The sequence below is a fragment of the Coregonus lavaretus genome (genome assembly GCF_964263955.1).
Source record: "Coregonus lavaretus genome assembly, chromosome: 2".
NCBI classification, from domain to species: Eukaryota; Metazoa; Chordata; class Actinopteri; order Salmoniformes; family Salmonidae; genus Coregonus; species Coregonus lavaretus.
The window spans coordinates 37,577,031-37,596,421 of NC_139989.1; the positions used below are offsets into that span (position 1 = coordinate 37,577,031).

Below are 19,391 nucleotides of genomic sequence, written 5' to 3' on the forward strand. Positions count from 1 at the left end.
TCTTATAAGTTCCGTGTTTTGCACTAGTCTTATTGTGTGTTGTTTTTGCTGCCACTTTGTTCGGAGCTACGTGTCTGCACTCTCTTGTTGTTTTGTGCTTAGTGTTACGCGTGTTGCGTAATTTTCCCTCGCCTCTTGGTTTATTTTCGAGGTCGGGTTTTTCTCTTGTTCGTTCGACTATTAAAGTCTGTTGGACTTAACCTCTGTGTCCTGCGCCTGACTCCTCCACCACATCCACATCGGTTCCTAGTGACAGAACAACACACCATACCATGGAGTCAGCAGGAACAGCGGCGGCACCCGAATCCCTGGAAGTCCGGATAAACTACCAGGACACCATGATCCGGCAACTCGGGACCACCATGGACGAGGTGTCCAACACTCTGCGCCAGTTGGTGAATCGAGAGGTGCCCACGCACTCTTACAACATCCCATCACCAACGGCCAGTCCTCCTCTCTCAGCACCGGAACCCAGTGGCATTCGGCTCTCGCTCCCGAGGGCATATGACAGATCTGCAGCCGGGTGTCAGGGATTCCTCCTGCAGGTGGAACTCTACCTGGCCACCATACACCCGGCGCCCTCGGGATACGAGAGCGTCTCCGCCCTCATCTCCTGTCTATCCGGCAAGGCGTTGGAGTGGGCCAACGCCGAATGGAGGGGAATAGACGCCACAACCATCACCTACGCGGAGTTCTCCCGCCGCTTCAGGGCCGTCTTCGATCATCCACCTGAGGGGAAAGCGGCGGGAGAGCGTCTATTCCACCTCCGACAGGGAAAGAGGAGCGCACAGGAGTTCGCACTGGAGTTCCGGACACTAGCGGCGGATGCGGGGTGGAATGAGAGGGCCCTCATTGACCACTACCGGTGTAGCCTACGAGAGGACGTTCGTCGTGAGCTGGCCTGCAGGGACACCAACCTGTCGTTCGACCAGTTGGTGGACATTTCCATCCGTCTAGACACCCTGCTGGCTACCCGCGGACGTCCCGAGTGGGGGTCGTCCATTCCACCCTCCAGCACCTCCGAGCCGATTCCCATGGAGCTCGGGGGTGCTGGCGCTAGAGAGAGGAGGAGAGGGAACCCGAGAGGGGCCATCCCCTGCACCACCTGTGGTCGTGGAGGACACACCGCGGCCAGGTGCTGGGGAGGGTCTCCTGGGAGAGGTGACAACAGGCCACGCACTGGGGAGTCATTTCAGGTGAGTAGGCGCCCCACTTACCCAGAGCTTTCTGTTGGTCACATGAGTATTCCTGTGAGATTTCCACAGGTGGCACCTCATTCCCAGCATAAGGCGCTAGTAGATTCAGGCGCAGCTGGGAACTTTATTGATCGGGCATTTTGTTGTAGGTTAGGGATTCCCCTTCGGCCGGTAGAAGCTCCATTTCCTGTCCACGCATTAGACAGCCGGCCGTTGGGTTCGGGCCTGATCAGGGAGGTCACAGCACCGCTGACGATGACGACGCAGGGGGGTCATGAGGAGATCATTCAGTTTTATCTGATTGACTCTCCTGCGTACCCCGTGGTGTTGGGCCTTCCCTGGTGAAGCACCCATGATCCTACCATAGCGTGGCAACAGAGAGCTCTTATGGAGTGGTCTGCCCAGTGTGTAGGGAGATGTCTAGGTGTTTCCGTAGGGGCGACCTCGGTAGAGAGTCCGAACCAAGTGCCCGCACTGCGCATCCCCCCTGAGTATGAGGATTTAGCACTTGTGTTCAGCAAATCGAGGGCAACGCGGCTACCTCCTCATAGACAGGGGGACTGTGCGATAAATCTCCAAACAGGAGCGGCTCTTCCACGGAGTCGTGTGTATCCCCTGTCTCAAGAGGAAACAGCGGCTATGGAGACTTACATAGCCGAGTCCTTGGCACAGGGATACATACGGTCCTCCACTTCCCCGGTCTCCTCGAGTTTCTTCTTTGTGAAGAAGAAGGACGGGGGATTGCGCCCGTGTATTGATTACCGTAGTCTCAATCAGATCACAGTTAAATACAGTTACCCACTTCCACTGATTGCGACAATGACGGAATCGTTACGCGGAGCGCGGTTCTTCACAAAGTTGGATCTCAGGAGCGCGTACAATCTGGTGCGCATTAGGGAGGGGGATGAATGGAAGACAGCATTTAGCACCACCTCGGGTCATTACGAGTATCTCGTCATGCCATACGGTTTAATGAATGCTCCTTCAGTCTTCCAATCCTTTGTTGACGAGATTTTCCGGGACATGCATGGGCAGGGTGTAGTAGTTTACATAGACGACATCCTAGTGTACTCTTCTACACGAGCCGAGCATGTAGCCCAGGTGCGCCGAGTGTTGAGAAGACTGTTGGAGCATGACTTGTATGTCAAGGCAGAGAAATGCCTGTTCTTCCAGGAGTCCGTCTCCTTTTTGGGTTATCGGTTGTCCGCGTCTGGTGTGGAGATAGAGGTAGACCGGGTATCGGCCGTGCGTAATTGGCAAACTCCAACCACTGTAAAAGAGGTGCAGCAGTTCTTGGGTTTTGCTAATTACTACCGGAGGTTTATTCGGGGTTTTGGACAGGTTGCAGCTCCCATTACGTCCCTGCTAAAGGGGGGTCCGGTTCGTTTGCAGTGGTCGGCTGAGGCGGACAGGGCATTTGTTAAACTGAAGAACCTGTTCACCTCGGCTCCGGTGCTGGCGCATCCGGATCCCTCTTTACCATTCCAAGTAGAGGTAGACGCGTCCGAGACCGGTATTGGGGCAGTCCTGTCACAACGGTCCGGCACGCCACCTAAACTCCGCCCCTGTGCGTTCTACTCCAAGAAGCTCAGCTCGGCGGAGCACAACTATGATGTTGGGGACAGGGAGCTGTTAGCCGTAGTCCAGGCCCTAAAGGTGTGGAGGCATTGGCTTGAGGGGGCACAACACCCTTTCCTCATTCTGACTGATCACCGTAACCTGGAGTACATCCGGGCAGCTAGGAGATTGAACCCTCGTCAGGCTAGGTGGAACATGTTCCTAACCCGGTTTGTTTTTAAGATCACATCCATCCCAGGGTCCCAGAATGGTAAGGCAGACGCCCTGTCCCGGCGGTATGACACGGAGGAGAGGTCCAACGGGCCTACTTCCATATTGCCGGAGTCTTGTTTGGTGGCTCCGGTGGTATGGGAGGTCGATGCGGAAATCGAGCGGGCACTGCGTACCGACCCTACTCCCCCCGAGTGTCCTGTGGGGCGGACGTACGTTCCGCTCGAGGTTCGGGATCGTCTTATTTATTGGGCTCATACATCACCCTCCTCTGGACATCCAGGTATTGGCCGGACCGTGCACTGTCTTAGCATGAAATACTGGTGGCCAACGTTGGCTAGGGATGTGAGGGTTTATGTCTCCTCCTGCTCGGTGTGTGCCCAGTGTAAGGCGCCTAGACATTTGCCCAGGGGTAAGCTACATCCCCTGCCCGTTCCACAACGACCATGGTCCCACCTATCGGTGGATTTCGTAACCGACCTACCCCCCTCCCAGGGGAATACCACCATTTTGGTCGTTGTGGATCGGTTTTCTAAGGCCTGTCGTCTCCTTCCCATGCCGGGTCTCCCTACTGCCCTACAAACCGCTGAGGCCCTATTTACCCATGTGTTCCGGCACTATGGGGTCCCCGAGGATATTGTGTCTGACCGAGGTCCCCAGTTCACCTCCAGAGTTTGGGGGGCGTTCATGGAACGGTTGGGGGTCTCGGTAAGCCTTACCTCGGGGTACCACCCAGAGAGCAATGGGCAGGTGGAACGTGTCAACCCGGATGTGGGTAGGTTTTTGAGGTCCTATTGCCGGGACCGGCCGGAGGAGTGGTCTAGGTTCATCCCCTGGGCAGAGATGGCCCAGAACTCTCTCCGCCACTCCTCCACCAATTTAACACCTTTCCAGTGTGTTTTAGGTTATCAGCCGGTCCTGGCACCTTGGCACGAGAGCCAGATCGAGGCCCCTGCGGTGGACGAGTGGATTCGGCGCTCGGAGGAGACGTGGGACGCTGCCCATGTCCATCTGCAGCGTGCCATCCGTCAACAAAAGGCGAGCGCCGATCGCCATCGCAGTGAGGGGCCGATGTACGCACCGGGAGATCGAGTCTGGCTCTCGACTCGAAACCTGCCCCTCCGCCTGCCCTGCCGGAAGCTGGGTCGGCGGTTTGTGGGGCCCTTCAAAGTCCTGAGGAGATTGAACGAGGTGTGTTACAGGTTACAACTGCCTATAGAGTATTAAAATATTAACCCCTCGTTCCATGTGTCTCTTCTCAGGCCGGTGGTAGCTGGCCCACTCCAAGAAGATGAGATAGAGGAGACCCCTCCGCCCCCTTTGGACATCGAGGGGGCCCCGGCGTACAGGGTCCGGACCATCCTGGACTCGAGGCGCCGGATGAGTGGTCTCCAGTATCTCGTGGAGTGGGAGGGGTACGGTCCGGAGGAACGGTGCTGGGTGCCCAGGAGGGACATACTCGATCCATCCCTCCTGACTGAGTTCCACCGTGGGCATCCCACGCGCCCGGGTCCGCGTCCTCCTGGCCGTCCCCGAGGCCGGGGTCGGCGCACGGCTGGAGCCGCGCGTCAAGGGGGGGGTACTGTCACGGATTCTGCCGAGACTGCTCCTCCTCCTGGTTCGGGCAGGCTTCGGCGTTCGCCGTCCCCGGAGTACTAGCTGCCACCGCTCTATGTTTCGGTGTTTGATTGCTTTTGTCTGTCTGTTACACCTGTGTCCATTTGTGTGTTGATTACTTGTCTTATGAGTTCCGTGTTTTGCACTAGTCTTATTGTGTGTTGTTTTTGCTGCCACTTTGTTCGGAGCTACGTGTCTGCACTCTCTTGTTGTTTTGTGCTTAGTGTTACGCGTGTTGCGTAATTTTCCCTCGCCTCTTGGTTTATTTTCGAGGTCGGGTTTTTCTCTTGTTCGTTCGACTATTAAAGTCTGTTGGACTTAACCTCTGTGTCCTGCGCCTGACTCCTCCACCACATCCACATCGGTTCCTAGTGACATGAATGCTGTAACTGCTTTAAAATCACCATTGGCCTCATGGTCAAATCCTTCCTTCCTCTCCGTCAACCAAGTTAGGATGGGCGCCTTTATATTTGTAGTGACTGGGTGTATTGATACACCATCCAAAGTGTAATTAATAACTTCACAGTGCGCAAAGGAATATTTAATATATATATTTTTTACCCATCTACCAATAGGTGCCCTTCTTTGCGAACCATTGGAAAACCTCCCTGCTTGACTGAGAGACCTTACAGATCAATTGTATGTGTGGGGTACAGAGATGGGGTAGTCATTAAAAAATCATGTTAAACACCATTATTGCACACAGTTAGTCCATGCAAATTATCTGACTTGTTAAGCACATTTTTACTCCTGAAGTTATTTAGGCTTGCCATAACAAAGGGGTTGAATACTTATTGACTCATGGGATTTCACCTTTCCATTTTTATTAATTTGTAAACATTTCTAAAAACGTGTAGATCAGTGACACAAAATCTAAATGTAATACATTTTAAATTCAGGCTGTAACAACAAAATGTGGAAAAAGTCAAGGGGTGTGAATACTTTCAGGGCACTGTAGTTGTTTCCCCCACTCACCTGCCTATTGTGCAAGCTGCTGTCAACAACCCATCACAACACACACCCACGCACAATCACACATATACCTGACTAGCTGGAAGTACCTTTTTTGGCAGTGGTGCAGCAGCTTTGTAGGAAAGTCACAGACTTATTTCATTCTTTCAACTCCATTGCAGAAGAAAGCACCCAGAAGAAAAATAGATATAAGGTACGTTTGTGTGTCAACAATTTTTGTAACAGGATCTAGAGTAGCCTATAGCAATTCAAAAAATATATTATTTGTATGTGAAATATGCCTATGTATTGTAATACAATTACACCAATAGCTCATACAATGTTTTTTGTGTAGCAATATTGACTGCTGTACAGTTACAGTACTGTAAATACTCTTTATGAGAGCAACGATTCTTATGTTTTCATTCCAACCAATCTTTTGACTGTTAATGTGGGTCAGATAAGTTTCAAAATTAAACACTCACAACTAAACAGTGACATTATCATCTGAACATATAACAGTGAAAATCCCAGTTTGGCAGATACCATTCTTCCTTGATTGACAGTGGTTTAGTCACTGAGAAGTTTCCAGGTAAGCCTCAGTACAGGACAACCATTGACTGTATTTTATTCTCCATTCTTACACAGCCATTTACATAGTGTTGGTTACATACAAACCTCACCGCAACTTGGTGGTGAACAGGTTTGACAAGCTAGCGCCAATCATTTAAAGTATAAAAGCTAGTACAATGCATGTGTCATGTCATTTTGGATGGTAACATCCATGCAACTGGATACAGTAAATTAAACCTGGGCTTTGGACAGCCATTTGGCATTGGGCCAAGCTGATAGAAGCCGCATGGACACAAGAATCGGCCTGTTGACAGCCTGCAGTTGGCAGTAGTAAATAAGAGTAGATAAGACATTGGATATTGTTTACCTGACTGGCAGGGAAGCTTGAAAGTATGTCCCCGTGTTTTTGAGGTTATATAACTTATTTGTTGGATTTACGGATCACTTTCCAAAGAAATACATTTTTAAAGGTCTTAGGGTTGGAAGAGAGTAATTTACTGCATCGCAATGAGGCCATGGTTGTTTCTATTGAGGGAGATGGAGCATTGGAGTTCACATGCATTGACAGCATGTATGCTATGACATCCACATCCACTCATATCTGAGACAATCTAAGCCACGCACACAACAAAACTGACTATTATCTACAGAGCATACAGAGATACACCTGTTATTTTCCATTGGCTCAGATGTGAAGCCCTGTGGCATCAGTGTCCTGATAAGTTCTCAGGTCACCGAGAGAGGAAAATCACTAGCATGCCACACAGGTAGATTAATGGGTGGACAAGGGAGTCTTCTTTTGGGACAAACTACAACATAAGTAATGAGGAACCTGATAGATTACATGTTAAATTGTGTTGTAAAGCATCGGAAGTATGGAGTCCCCCGCCTCTAAGTGGAGAATTATATTATGGCAATGTTGGAAATTAAATGCCAGTATGTCTGTCAGAAAATGTACCTGTGGTCAGAGACCTGTGTTCAAATGATAATGGAAGTACTGGAATCAGAGATTATTCTTCAGTGACTATTCTATTCTTAAAACGTGGTGGGATGAAAGCCATGAGCTCACATATCAGTTGAAATTGCATGTCTGACGTTTGTCTGTCTGTCAGTTTCAAGTAGCATGGCAGAATAATTATTTCGACCTCTCGTGCATTTGTGTGCTCCCATTAGGCCTATGTGGGGTAATGCAGTCTATTGTTGTGCTTTCAGGAGGGATTATGAGAGCACACAAGGTGCACTGTAGGAATTCTGTTGAGAAATCCCACACACAGCATGGGAGTGAGTGTTCGAAAATATAATGGAATGCTGCAGGACCAGAAATATCAATTGACTAGTGGAGAGCATTCTGAAAAACCAGACTCAGAATTGTGCGTTTACCGTTGTTTGTTTTGGGATTCAAAATTCCTTGCTGTGGTACGTGACTTGCATGAATTCATCCATGTCCCTCTTTACACCTATGTAAAAAATTTAGGCATGGCTAAGACTACCCCCATTCATAGACAGGAACTGCTTTAGCATCTATTGACGATAGTATCTTCTGACGGTGGGATTTCTGTTAAGAGCCCCGACGCTTGCTCTAAACATTAACACGCATCGCTTGCGGAACGTATCTTTCATATCAGCAACAACTACTTTTTTTTTTTTAAAGGTTAATTTACTACACATCTTTATAGGGTTAGGGTTCCCACACAGCCACATTTCCATGTAACCATCTGCGTCTCTGAACACCTGTGTGTAAATGGAAGATGGACACCACAAACATGTTGTCACTGTAGGCTCCTTTAGTTCATTATTGGGCTAGGGTAAGACCATAATAGCGATCAGTTAATGATCATAGGCAACAAGTATTGTAAGATTCCAAAAAGTATTTATTTAACGCAAATGTGCCTCTGGGTTAATCTCAATAGTCTAAAGTGGTTTCCTTTCAATATCTCCTTTCCTGCATCTGCACTGATCTGGAAGACCTAGATTGATGAGGATCAGTGAAAATGAAAGCGAGGAAGTGAGGAGAGGTAGCCACTTTAGACTATTGAGATACACCCTTGGCCTGAATCAGCACTGATTGTAAACAGGTGTTTGGCCAATCCCGGTGGAGGCGGCCTACAATGCACCTGTGCATACCAGTGAGAGTTTGTCCACTGTCAGACACACCTCTTATCTCTAATCTAAAACAAACAAGTCTGAAAACAGGCTAAAAATACTACTCTGGGATCGGGTAAGGTGTGTTCAGCCCACTCAAAAATACACACCTAGACAGGGTCAGGTTTAGTTATCTTTTAGAATGCATAGTCAAAATGCTTAATAAAAATGTTGCTTAGGAATTACTGACTATTTGTGATGCAGCCCTTACTGTAACAGACATATTTTGGGCTAAGTTGTTTATCAGCCCTTGTATTTTGTGACCATCATTTGCTTGCCTTGTAAGGGTTAATAGGCCTTGGCCCATTCTAAAACTATCCAGTTGTGATTTTCAAAGCGGTTTCTGTTGGTGAGATAACATCCCTCTGGGCGCTTCTCAATCAACAGCATGTTAACTTGGGTCACCACCACACACCCACACTCTCAACAGCTTGGGCAGTCCTCAGATGGAAGGCTAAATTCTAAATCCCTAGCCTAAGTCCTTGTCAGCTAACATCAACCAGCAGTAGAATTAGTAGGCCAATTGTTGTGCTCTGTGTTGGTTATTGAACTGGTGATGGCAAAAGATGGCCTTGTGGTTGTAGGCCTACTTGTATTGAAGGAAGTTGAAGACATATATAGCCCAGTAATAATGATAGCCTAGTTAGAGTTGCATGAGTCATCGGCCTCTACAACACACCAATCTGGTTTATTGAACCTATAAAGGCCTAGTTCAATGTTTGTGACCCATGTGTTGACCTATGGGCCTAGTTCAATGTTTTTGTGTGATCTAGTATGTTGTCTCACCCGTAGGAGACAATGACGGCTGAGGCGGGGGTCCTGGAGCTGTTTTCGGAGCAGGAACTGACCTGTTCCATCTGCTTGGACCTGTTCAACGACCCAGTGTCGACGCCCTGCGGACACAACTTCTGCCAGGTTTGCATCGGAGGCTACTGGGCCTCCAGCGCCACCTGCACCTGCCCGCTCTGCAAGCATCAGTTCCCCGAGCGGCCTCAGCTCAACATCAACCGAGTCTTCGCCCATATCGCAGAGAAATACAAAGAAGCTCGCTACGGCACGGGAAAGCCGCACATGTTGGACATGAAGACACCGGGAGCCATGGCCCACAGCAACCCGTTTCTGGAGGAGATGATCAAATGTGACGTGTGCACAGGGAAAAAACAAGCGGCGATCAGCTCGTGTTTGACCTGCACGGCGTCCTACTGCGAGGCCCATGTGCAGCCTCACCTGAACACGCCCTTCTACGCCAACCACCAGCTCCTGGAGCCCCGGGAAGCACTTCGCGGCCGCACCTGCCCACTGCACCACCGGCTTCTGGAGGTGTACTGCCGCACGGACCAGATCTGTATCTGTGCCATCTGTGTGCTGGAGGAGCACCGCACACACCGCACCGTGTCCGTGCAGACAGAGAGAGTCAACAAACAGGTGAGGAGAAGGCAAAGCAGCTTTCATATCAGGCGCTTGGAACACACACCGCTTCAGAACCTCAATGGCCCACGCAGCTCAATGATGCTTTTGTGCCAAGACTATAGTGTGAAAGCTACTTAAGGGTGTGTTTCTTGGGGTTGGATGTGTACCTTTTATAGAAATATGATTTCATTTTAGTTCTGTGGTTGGTGGTGTGCCCTAACAGTCAGAACAGACATGTCATAGGGGACTCTCAGCTTCTTGCAATGCAGATGACATGGATAGATAACCCCTTTGTAAACAAGCCACTAAAATGTTGCATTGCAGATTTTACTCTAAAGATTAGTATCTGAGATGGGAGTTGGTTATGTTCTTGTCTAAGTTGCATCCACATTTCTAATGTAAACAACCTGCATAAAAACAGTGACTGGCTATTTATCTGGTTCGCTTTCAGATAACTACGTTCCTGAACTTTCCAAATTTAGCAACTAATTTCCATTAAATGACTTCAATGACTGCATCACAATATGACCGCTCCCGGTTGCACTGTATTTTAATAGTCATTAAATATAACACATGATCCTCCTTTGGCTCTGGGCAGAAAACAAAGAAACAGCTCATCGCATAATTGTATTTGTGAGAAAATGGCCTGCGCCATTGAGGCCATCTCTATTTTGAAGTACTCAATTTTCTTCCACTTCTATGAGTTGGCAAACAAACTGGAAGGGTGCACACTGCCACCTGGAATGTGTTGTTTGAACAGGTATAAAGCCAAGGTTTGCGATTTACTGCCACCTGCAGTTATGGAATGTTTGCTCATGAGTATAATTCATTGGCTGATCCCTCCTGATGACACGGATGGAATCTTGTGATCCTTCCTTAACCTATAGGAAGTCCCATCCAGTTGACTACTTCAAAATAGAGCCCCACAATGGCGAATATATTGATAAAGGTCACCTTGTCCTACAGAGATTTACACGGTTATCAAAACGTCACGCCAGGGTAAGCCTACACGAAACACAGCCCTTATTTTAGGTGTTTCTAAAATCCCCTGTGGGAATAATGAATGGTGGAAAAAAACAATTGGAACCATTTCCCTGTTTGACCGCTAGGTTTTATGGGTTAGGGTTAGGGGTAGGGTTAGGGTTAGTCCTCAATGGTGCTAAAATGGGCTTTTGGGCACTAGAGTCCCCTATATATCTCTATGGGTCGGGCATCTGACCATAGATGTGCAATTTTACATGATTTAGGTCTAATCTTGTGGATAATGGGTTTGGCTCAAGGCAAATGAATAACATGCATGATTTCTTGAATGAATGTATTTCATTATGTTATCTGAAATGTATATGGCTATTTCAAGAGCAATGTTTCTATTTGCATCTAAAAATCATTTATAGGTTGTTGTTTTTTGCACTTCACAAAGCACATTTTACTTGAAAGTGTTCCCTAAGAGAGCCCGTTTGAGCAGCAGCAGGCCAGCAGCATTGTCTAGTTTGGACAAGTAGTGAACTGACATGATGCCAAATATACTCTCAATGACACTGCATTCACATAATTGGTCTCTTTGTCTCTCTTCCTCCATCTCTTTACTGTCCTTTGTCTGTCACACAGAAACTCATTGGGAAGACGGAACTGGAGATTCAGAACAGGATTGAAGGGAAGAGCCTCCGTCTGAATGAGCTCAAGAGCCGACTGGAGACCGTCAGGGTAGGCAGCTGATTCACAGGCCCCGACGTTGTATCAACATTGTGATCGATCTATTCTACCCCTTCACTAATCCCCTCAAAACATGTTGGGCTTCATATTCATCAGATCACGCTACCACTCCCTCTAGTGTTGGTACCGTCTACTAACAACCATTACTCCCGCTGCAGTCGCTATTAGCAGGTCAAGACAGTTTGTTTAGTCAACCCAAATGATGTTTGCCATACCCCTGGAGCAGGTACATTACAGAAAAAACTAGATTAAAATGTAAAAAAACAACACACATTTTAGGATTGATTATTCACAAATTTGCCAGTTGACTATGTTTTTTCTTCTTTGACCTGTGATCACAATAATTACCTCAACTGGAGAGAAAGAAACTGACCTTAAATCAGTGTCAAGGAGCAACTTAATCCTACTCCTCTCCGTTCTTTGTAGAACTATGCACGGGGTGAGCTGTCGGAGGTGGAGCAGTTGCTGGGGAACCTGAGTCGCTCGGTGAACAGGATACGTGAAGAGCTGGTGGGCGGGATCGAGGAGAAGCAGGCGTCCGTGGAGACAAGGGGGGAGGGACTAGTGACTCGTTTGGAGGCGGAGCTTGGCCAGCTGCAGGTGCGGCGATCCAGACTAGAAGCCCAGGCCACGTCTGATGACCACATTGGCTTCCTCCAGGTACAGAGGAAATGTGTTTTAGCTGAGGCACCTTTTATCATTTGTGGGTGCACTTCATTTACCTTGTCTGTTGTAATAGTTGGGTGGGGTTCGCACTTTGAGGGTAATGGGACATGCACTGGGTGTACCACGTGTACGTTCCAATGGCCACTATAAGTGCAAGCTATCAGAGAGATTACCAGAGTTCACGTCCATTCCACTGATGTTAAACTATGAACTGTAAGTCTTTCAATTGAACATATCTGTCAATGCCTGCCTTCAACCCACTTTCAGAGTTTTGAGGAGGCGAGTGCCCCCCTACAGGCAGACTCTGACACCCAGGAGTTGGATGCCGAGGCGGAGGTGTCGCTGCACTTCTCTCTGGGGGAGGTGAAGGTGGCTCTGGGGGAACTGAAGAAGAGTATGGATGAGATCCGCATGGGGGAGGTGCACTCCCGAGGCTCCAGTGAGTAGCACCATCATCACTTTCATAGTTTTAACCAATCTCATAATCACCATAGTCATATCATCATTATTTATTATCATCATTATCCTTTTCAAAATGGACGTCACAGTTACCAAATATTCACAATGTTAATTTTATTATTTTCAGATTGTGGGTTCTATCAATGTAATTATTTGGATCATTTCCATAATGTTCATCATAATGTTACCAAACATCTCTTCATCATCTACAACATCATTATTTTGTGTAGTCATCATGAGTTGTTCCCCTACTGTGGTTTTCGGGTGAAGTTTCTCATAAATTACCGAGTGGATGGTAAATATCGAGACAGGTATTCTGCTGAGTCACTCTGAAAGTAGTCAGTCCAGTCTGTAAGCAGTCAAAATACCATTCCTACTCAAATACCTCATGCCAATAGAACTCGTACTTCTGTCATCCATTGCTGTGTTGCAACATCGGTCTGGTAAAGAATGAGTCATTGACAAAAGTGGGTTGTAAAAATACCAGAAGGAACACGAACATACAAGGAAACACATGAGAAACCGATAACCTGCATAACTATCACACCTGTCCTGATAAAGTATAATGCACTGTATGGTGTGGACCGACCTAATTGTTTGTTAATATAACACATTATGCGTGTATTTCAGTTACTTCTCTACGGGAGAGCGACAGTATGATGAGTGTACAGACACTACGGACCACTAAGAGTCAGTGGTCTCTACGAGGTGGGTCAATTTAAATTGTCATATATAGTGCATTCGAAAGTATTCAGACCCCTGACTTTTTCCACATTTTGTTACGTTGCAGCCTTATTCTAAAATGGATTAAATGAAAAATGTTCATCAATCTACACACAATACCCCATAATGACAAAGCAAAAAACAGGTTTTTAGAAATGTTTGTGCATTTTATTAAAATTAAAAAACAGATACCTTATTTACACAAGTATTCAGAACCTTTGCTATGAGACTCGAATTTGAGCTCAGGTGCATCCTGATTCCATTGATCATCCTTGAGATGTTTCTACAACTCGATTGGAGTCCACCTGTGGTAAATTTGATTGATTGGACATGATTTGGAAAGGCACACACCTGTCTATATAAGGTCCCACAGTTGACCGTGCATGTCAGAGCAAAAACCAAGCCATGAGGTTGAAGGAATTGCCCGTAGAACTCCGAGACAGGATTGTGTCGAGGCACAGATATGGGGAATGGTACCAAAACATTTCTGCAGCATTGAAGGTCCCCAAGAACACAGTGCTCTCCATCATTCTTAAATGGAAGAAGTTTGGAACCACCAAGACTCTTCCTAGAGCTGGCCGCCCGGCCAAACTGAGCAATCGGAGGAGAAGGGCCTTGGTCAGGGAGGTGACCAAGAACCCGATGGTCACTCTGACAGAGCTCCAGAGTTCCTCTGTGGAGATGGGAGAACCTGCCAGAAGGACAACCATCTCTCAGCAGCACTCCACCAATCAGGCCTTTATAATAGAGTGGCCAGACGGAAGCCACTTCTCAGTAAAAGGCACATGACAGCCCGCTTGGAGTTTGCCAAAAGGCACCTAAAGGGTCTGATGAAACCAAGATTGAACTCTTTGGCCTGAATGCCAAGTGTCACATCTGGAGGAAACCTGGCACCATCCCTACGGTGAAGCATGGTGGAGGCAGCATCATGATGTGGGGATGTTTTTCAGTGGGAGACAAGTCAGGATCGAGGCAAAGATGAACAGAGCAAAGTACAGAGAGATCCTTGATGAAAATCTGCTCCATAGCGCTCAGGACCTCAGACGGAGGCGAAAGTTCACCTTCCAACAGGACAACAACCCTAAGCACACCGCCAAGACAATGCAGGAGTGGCTTCGGAACAAGTCTCTGAATGTCCTTGAGTGGCCCAGCCAGATTCCCGACTTGAACACGATCGAACATCTCTGGAGAGACCTGACAATAGCTGTGCAGCGACCCTCCCCATTCAACCTGACAGAGCTTGAGAGGATCTGCAGAGAAGAATGGGAGAAACTCCCCAAATACAGGTGTGCCAAGCTTGTAGCATCATACCCAAGAAGACTTGAGGCAGTAATCGCTGTCAAAGGTGCTTCAACAAAGTACTGAGTAAAGGGTCTGAATATTTATGTAAATGTGATTTCCATTTTTTTGATTTTTTTTTATAAATGTGAAAACTATTTATAAAAACCTGTTTTTTGCTTTGTCATTTTGGGGTATTGTGTGAACATTGATAAGAAGAAAAAAACGATTTAATTAGTTTTAGAATAAGGCTGTAACGTAACAAAATGTGGAAAAAGTCAAGGGGTCTGAACTTTCCGAAGGCACTGTATTTCCACACTACGGTTGGAATAATCCTGACATTTTTTAAATCTATGATAAAGCACTTTGTGTAAGAGCGGTTTGAAAAGGCCTCCTGAAACAAGAGTTTGCCCTTCTCTCTGTCAATAACAGCTAGTTTAAAGTTACACATCTCTACCATTACACTCCTCCAATTAGGCCCCTCAGACCACTCTGACAGTCCCTAGCTAAATTCTTGCTTGAGATATTGCATTTAGCGAAGAAGCTGTTTTAGTTTATTTTTGACCATTTTAATTGAAAACAAGGTAATTGTTACCCAGAAATGATTTGATATTGAGATAAAAATGGCTGCATTGGACCTTTTTTTAAAGTTTTCATTCTGTACTCACACATACTTCCATTAAACAACATGTCTTCATGTTCTCCCCTCAGATCTAAAAAAGATCAAATCAGGATCAGGTATGTCTGTCTTCACTCTATTGGCGCTCTCCACTCCAAAGATTCTCTTTTGGGTTAGGGTCTAGGACCCATGTGAATGAACTATTGGGTAATGAGATGGGATATTTTGCAGATGCTTTGTGATGTTTTAGCTCAAAGGAAATGTTAGACAAATGTCTTAAACTCAAACAGGTTTGTAAGCTGTTTCCTTTCACTTACTTCAAATACCTTTTTAGAAGATTGGTGCTTGGTGATTCACGATGCCCCTTTTTGAAGAAGTTTTAAAATAACTAATTTGATGTAGACCTAAAGATTGTCTGTCGTTTTTTGACTTTATAGTTCGACAATGTATGCTCTTCTTAAACACATACATCTAATAGAACATCTTCCCCCACCTTCACAATAGTTCACTAATAGTTAAAGGCCCAGTGCAGTCGAAGTTCAGTTTTTCCTGTGTTTTGTATCACAGCTGATGAAACGAACACTGTAAAAGTGTAAAAAAGTTAATCACTAACCACATTTTCATCCACAGTTTTATGCAAGTAAAGTCGTACAGTATAAAAAATCACGACAGCTGTGATGGAAACAGGAAGTTTCGCTACAATTTGTAAAATGCTAGCAGATAATTTTTGTGTCAGTCAAATTAATTAGGCAAGAAATGGCGGTGGAAACGCCTTAATGCACATATTGATATAATAACCATCATATCGAAGTAAACTTGGAGTCACGTGATGATATGGTGTGTGTGTGGTCCTCCCACTACAACTTGGGAAACCATGCGATTTATTAGGCTACAGATGAAAGAAGTTATGAACTTCACAGGGTGGTGAAAGTGCACAGTGATCTTGAGGCTCCTTTCCAATAAATATTGAGGGTCTTATTCTGGTGACATGATTGATGCTTGACTGCCATTTGACAAATAAAAAATTTCTCGCTCTAATCCATAATAATCTCATCATGTAGAGTAGCCTACCCGCACAGTATCTGCAAGCTGTTGGCTAGAGCGCACGTGCCAAGACCAGAGTAGGCACATTTGCTATTTAACACAACAGTTTTTGTGACACATGCGATTGAAACACATTGAATTTTAGATTTTTGTTCAGTACATCAGTACTTAAGCGAAAAAGTAAATTTTGTGTGCACTGTCATTACACACTGATTTTTATCTGCAAAAGTAAGTTGGTGGGAAATGCATATTTTCTTTATGCAGATTCTAGAATATAAATCTGTCGCTAATTGGATGGAAACCTAGTTAGTGTTATTTCCTGATAGTTGCTGGTTGAAATTACAATCTACACAGGATCTTCTAATCAACCTGTTTGCATGGGTGGGTGTTTCGGCTTGCCTGGTGACATCACCAGGTGGTAAATTGGTTAATAAACCAATAACAGAGTTCCAAACTTCTCTGCCAATAACAGCTAGTTTTAAGTTTTCCCCTCCCCACTCAGACCACGCCTAGCAAAATTCTTCCTTGATAGTTTTTTGCTAAAAAGCAAAAATGTTTGTCAATTTTAATGGAACACTATTACAGTAAAGTACTTTTGTTACCCAGAAATGATTTGATATTGATTATTGAAAAAACTGCTGCATTGGGCCTTTAACTAATCAAACCAATAGTAGTTTCTATGTATTGGAAAAGAGAGACTCATCGAATTACTTTTTCTTTCAGGACTGAAGAAGATCCAGTCTTATTTAGGTGAGTTCTGATCTAAATACCATCTTATCCTGATCTGATCTCTACCATTTCTCTTACTGTACTACTGGATGTAGTGATTGACTAATGTTTTCCAATAAAGCTCTCCAAATAATTGTCTGTTTTACACAAGACGCCATCTCACTGTCACCACTGTCTTTTTGGCCATGATTCCTAACATTATTCGACTGAGCCTTGACCATTTCATGTTCCTTCTCATTCACAGCGGATGTGACGCTAAACCCGGTGACGGCGTACCCCTTCCTCATCCTCTCTGACGACAGGAAGCAGGTGAAGAGAGGAGAGAAGCTGCAGTTCTACAGGAACAGCACGCAGCGCTTCGACGTCTGGTCCTGCGTGCTGGCCAAAGAGGGCTTCACCTCGGGGCGACACTACTGGGAGGTGAGAGGGCAGGGGTCAAGAGTTAGGGGGGGGGGATCTCATAGAAACTGGAGGGTGGGAGAAATGACTGAAATAGTGGCTTCAGTTGTATTGATTGAGTCTATTTAGGCATTTGATGTTAGAAATGTGTAGGACATGCAATCTAGGAGAGTAAATCATTTAGGATTCACCCTTGCATGCTCTTCCCCACTCACACTTTTGTCGGTATCACTTTATCTTTGTTTCTTTCTATCTCTTCATCTCAGGTGAACGTGGGTGAGAATAAAGACTGGAAGGTGGGCGTGATGCGGGAGTCAGCCCAGAGGAAAGGTCTGTTTGACATGAGCCCCAATAGCGGTTACTACGCCCTCTGGTGGGGGGGCACCCACCTGCGTGCCCTCACCACCCCGGCCCTCACCAAGGTTAAGACATCGGTGCGCCTCCGCAGAGTGGGCGTCTACCTGGACTGCGAGGTGGGTCAGGTGACCTTCTACAATGCCAAGACAGGCTCGGAGGTGTACAGCTTCAGCGTGGCAGAGTTCTCTGAGAGGATGCTTCCTCTGCTGGGCACTGGGGACAGGGAGGTGCCCCTGGCTCTCATGACCACACAGTGTGGCAGCGTGCCCGAGTGAGAGGATAGGGAGAGACGGTAGTGAGAATGAATGGTGAGCGTATGTATAGAAAATTATGAACGTTTTTAGGGTGAATGTGCTTGAAGATGAAAGTGAGGCAATTTAATAGTGGGAGTGAAAGTGTGGGATTGTGAGAAAAGGGGAAGTGAGATGAGGCATGTGAGACGGAGGGGGGAAGGGGACAAAGAGAAATTGAGGTGTATGGGGTGAAAATAAGATGGAGAGAAGTCTCATCTCTACATTTTGTCTGCAACCTCCATTTCAACTGTTGGCATTATGTCCTGTACCCACCGCACATTTGACACATTGCACACACACTGGTTCACAATGTACTGATGCACTGAAAGGCAGGTGATGGGGCAAAACACTTGTGTGGAATCTTGGCATTACTTCATGGTCAGGAATTAGTAAGTCAGAATTGGAATCTGAAATCACAATGGTACACTTGTTGTATTCTAACCCTCTTCGTTGTCATAATTTTCTAATATTTGTGTCAGTTGCTTCAGTGTAAGTTTCTTATTTATCTTGGTGGATAGGTCCTGTTGAGGATCTCTTGCATTGTTCAAGGTTGTTTCACACTAACTCAGGGTTTCCCAAACTCGGTCCTCGGGACCTCAAGGCGTGCAAGCTTTGGTTTGTGCCCTAGCACTACACAGCTGATTCAAATAATCAACTAATCATCAAGCTTTGATCATTTAAATCAGCTGTGTAGTGTTTGGGCAAAAACCAAAGCGTGCACCCCTTCGGGTCCTATGGACCGAGTTTGGGAAACGCTGCACAAATTACTTTTGTTCTAGATCTGGAAATGAAGTCTGTCCTGTTTGCAGCATTGTGTAATGGGTACATGTTTTACAGTTGTGTCAGAATTATGGTTGATGATGATCATAGACCTTTGCTGAATCACCATCCATACACAATTACAGTGGAAGGCTGTGAAAGATGCCAATGTCTTTTGTGGCTATTTACAGCAAGGAGTTGCTTATTTATTTTGTGGCAATATTGCTTGTTCTTATTGTCTGCTGTCTGTCCCAATATGTATATTTTAACAATAAAAATGTATTGGGGGGGAGAAAAAGGAGTGCCTCAGTTTTTGATATAAATGCCTCAGGTTTTACACTTGGTCATTGGAACTGTTATATTATTGCTACACCACTTCAGCTGCAATAGGTGCTGTTGGTTTCAGCCACAAGAGGGTACTGGAGTACAAGAGCAGGCTTTTCCTCATCCCTGCTCTTGGATAGCCATTCTTTGCAGGCGCAAACTCAACCCCAGCATTTCATGAGACGTATCATGCACCGAACTCCCAACATTGACAAATGCGAAAAGAGTAAGCATACTTCGTCACTATAGCTCAATTATAAAGGAAAACATTATACAAACCAGCATTCTTTTGCGTCAGTCCATGGCAAGGAAATCTAATTCAACAGTAGGGGTTACCAATGTATCTTTGTT

The 19,391-nt window shown here is 46.1% G+C and overlaps 1 protein-coding gene across 1 annotated transcript; it reads left to right on the forward strand.

The window, feature by feature from the left end:
- Window positions 1-9,065: 9,065 nt before the first annotated feature.
- LOC311137681 (E3 ubiquitin-protein ligase TRIM39-like) lies at window positions 9,066-19,007 on the forward strand (the record flags this gene model as incomplete). Its single annotated transcript, XM_084172217.1, has 9 exons — window positions 9,066-9,692; window positions 11,286-11,381; window positions 11,817-12,050; window positions 12,324-12,495; window positions 13,146-13,223; window positions 15,228-15,254; window positions 16,903-16,929; window positions 17,153-17,328; window positions 17,574-19,007. 9 exons carry the CDS (start codon window positions 9,066-9,068, stop codon window positions 17,937-17,939), a joined length of 1,803 nt encoding a protein of 600 aa, XP_084028343.1. The 3' UTR covers window positions 17,940-19,007.
- Window positions 19,008-19,391: the final 384 nt, after the last annotated feature.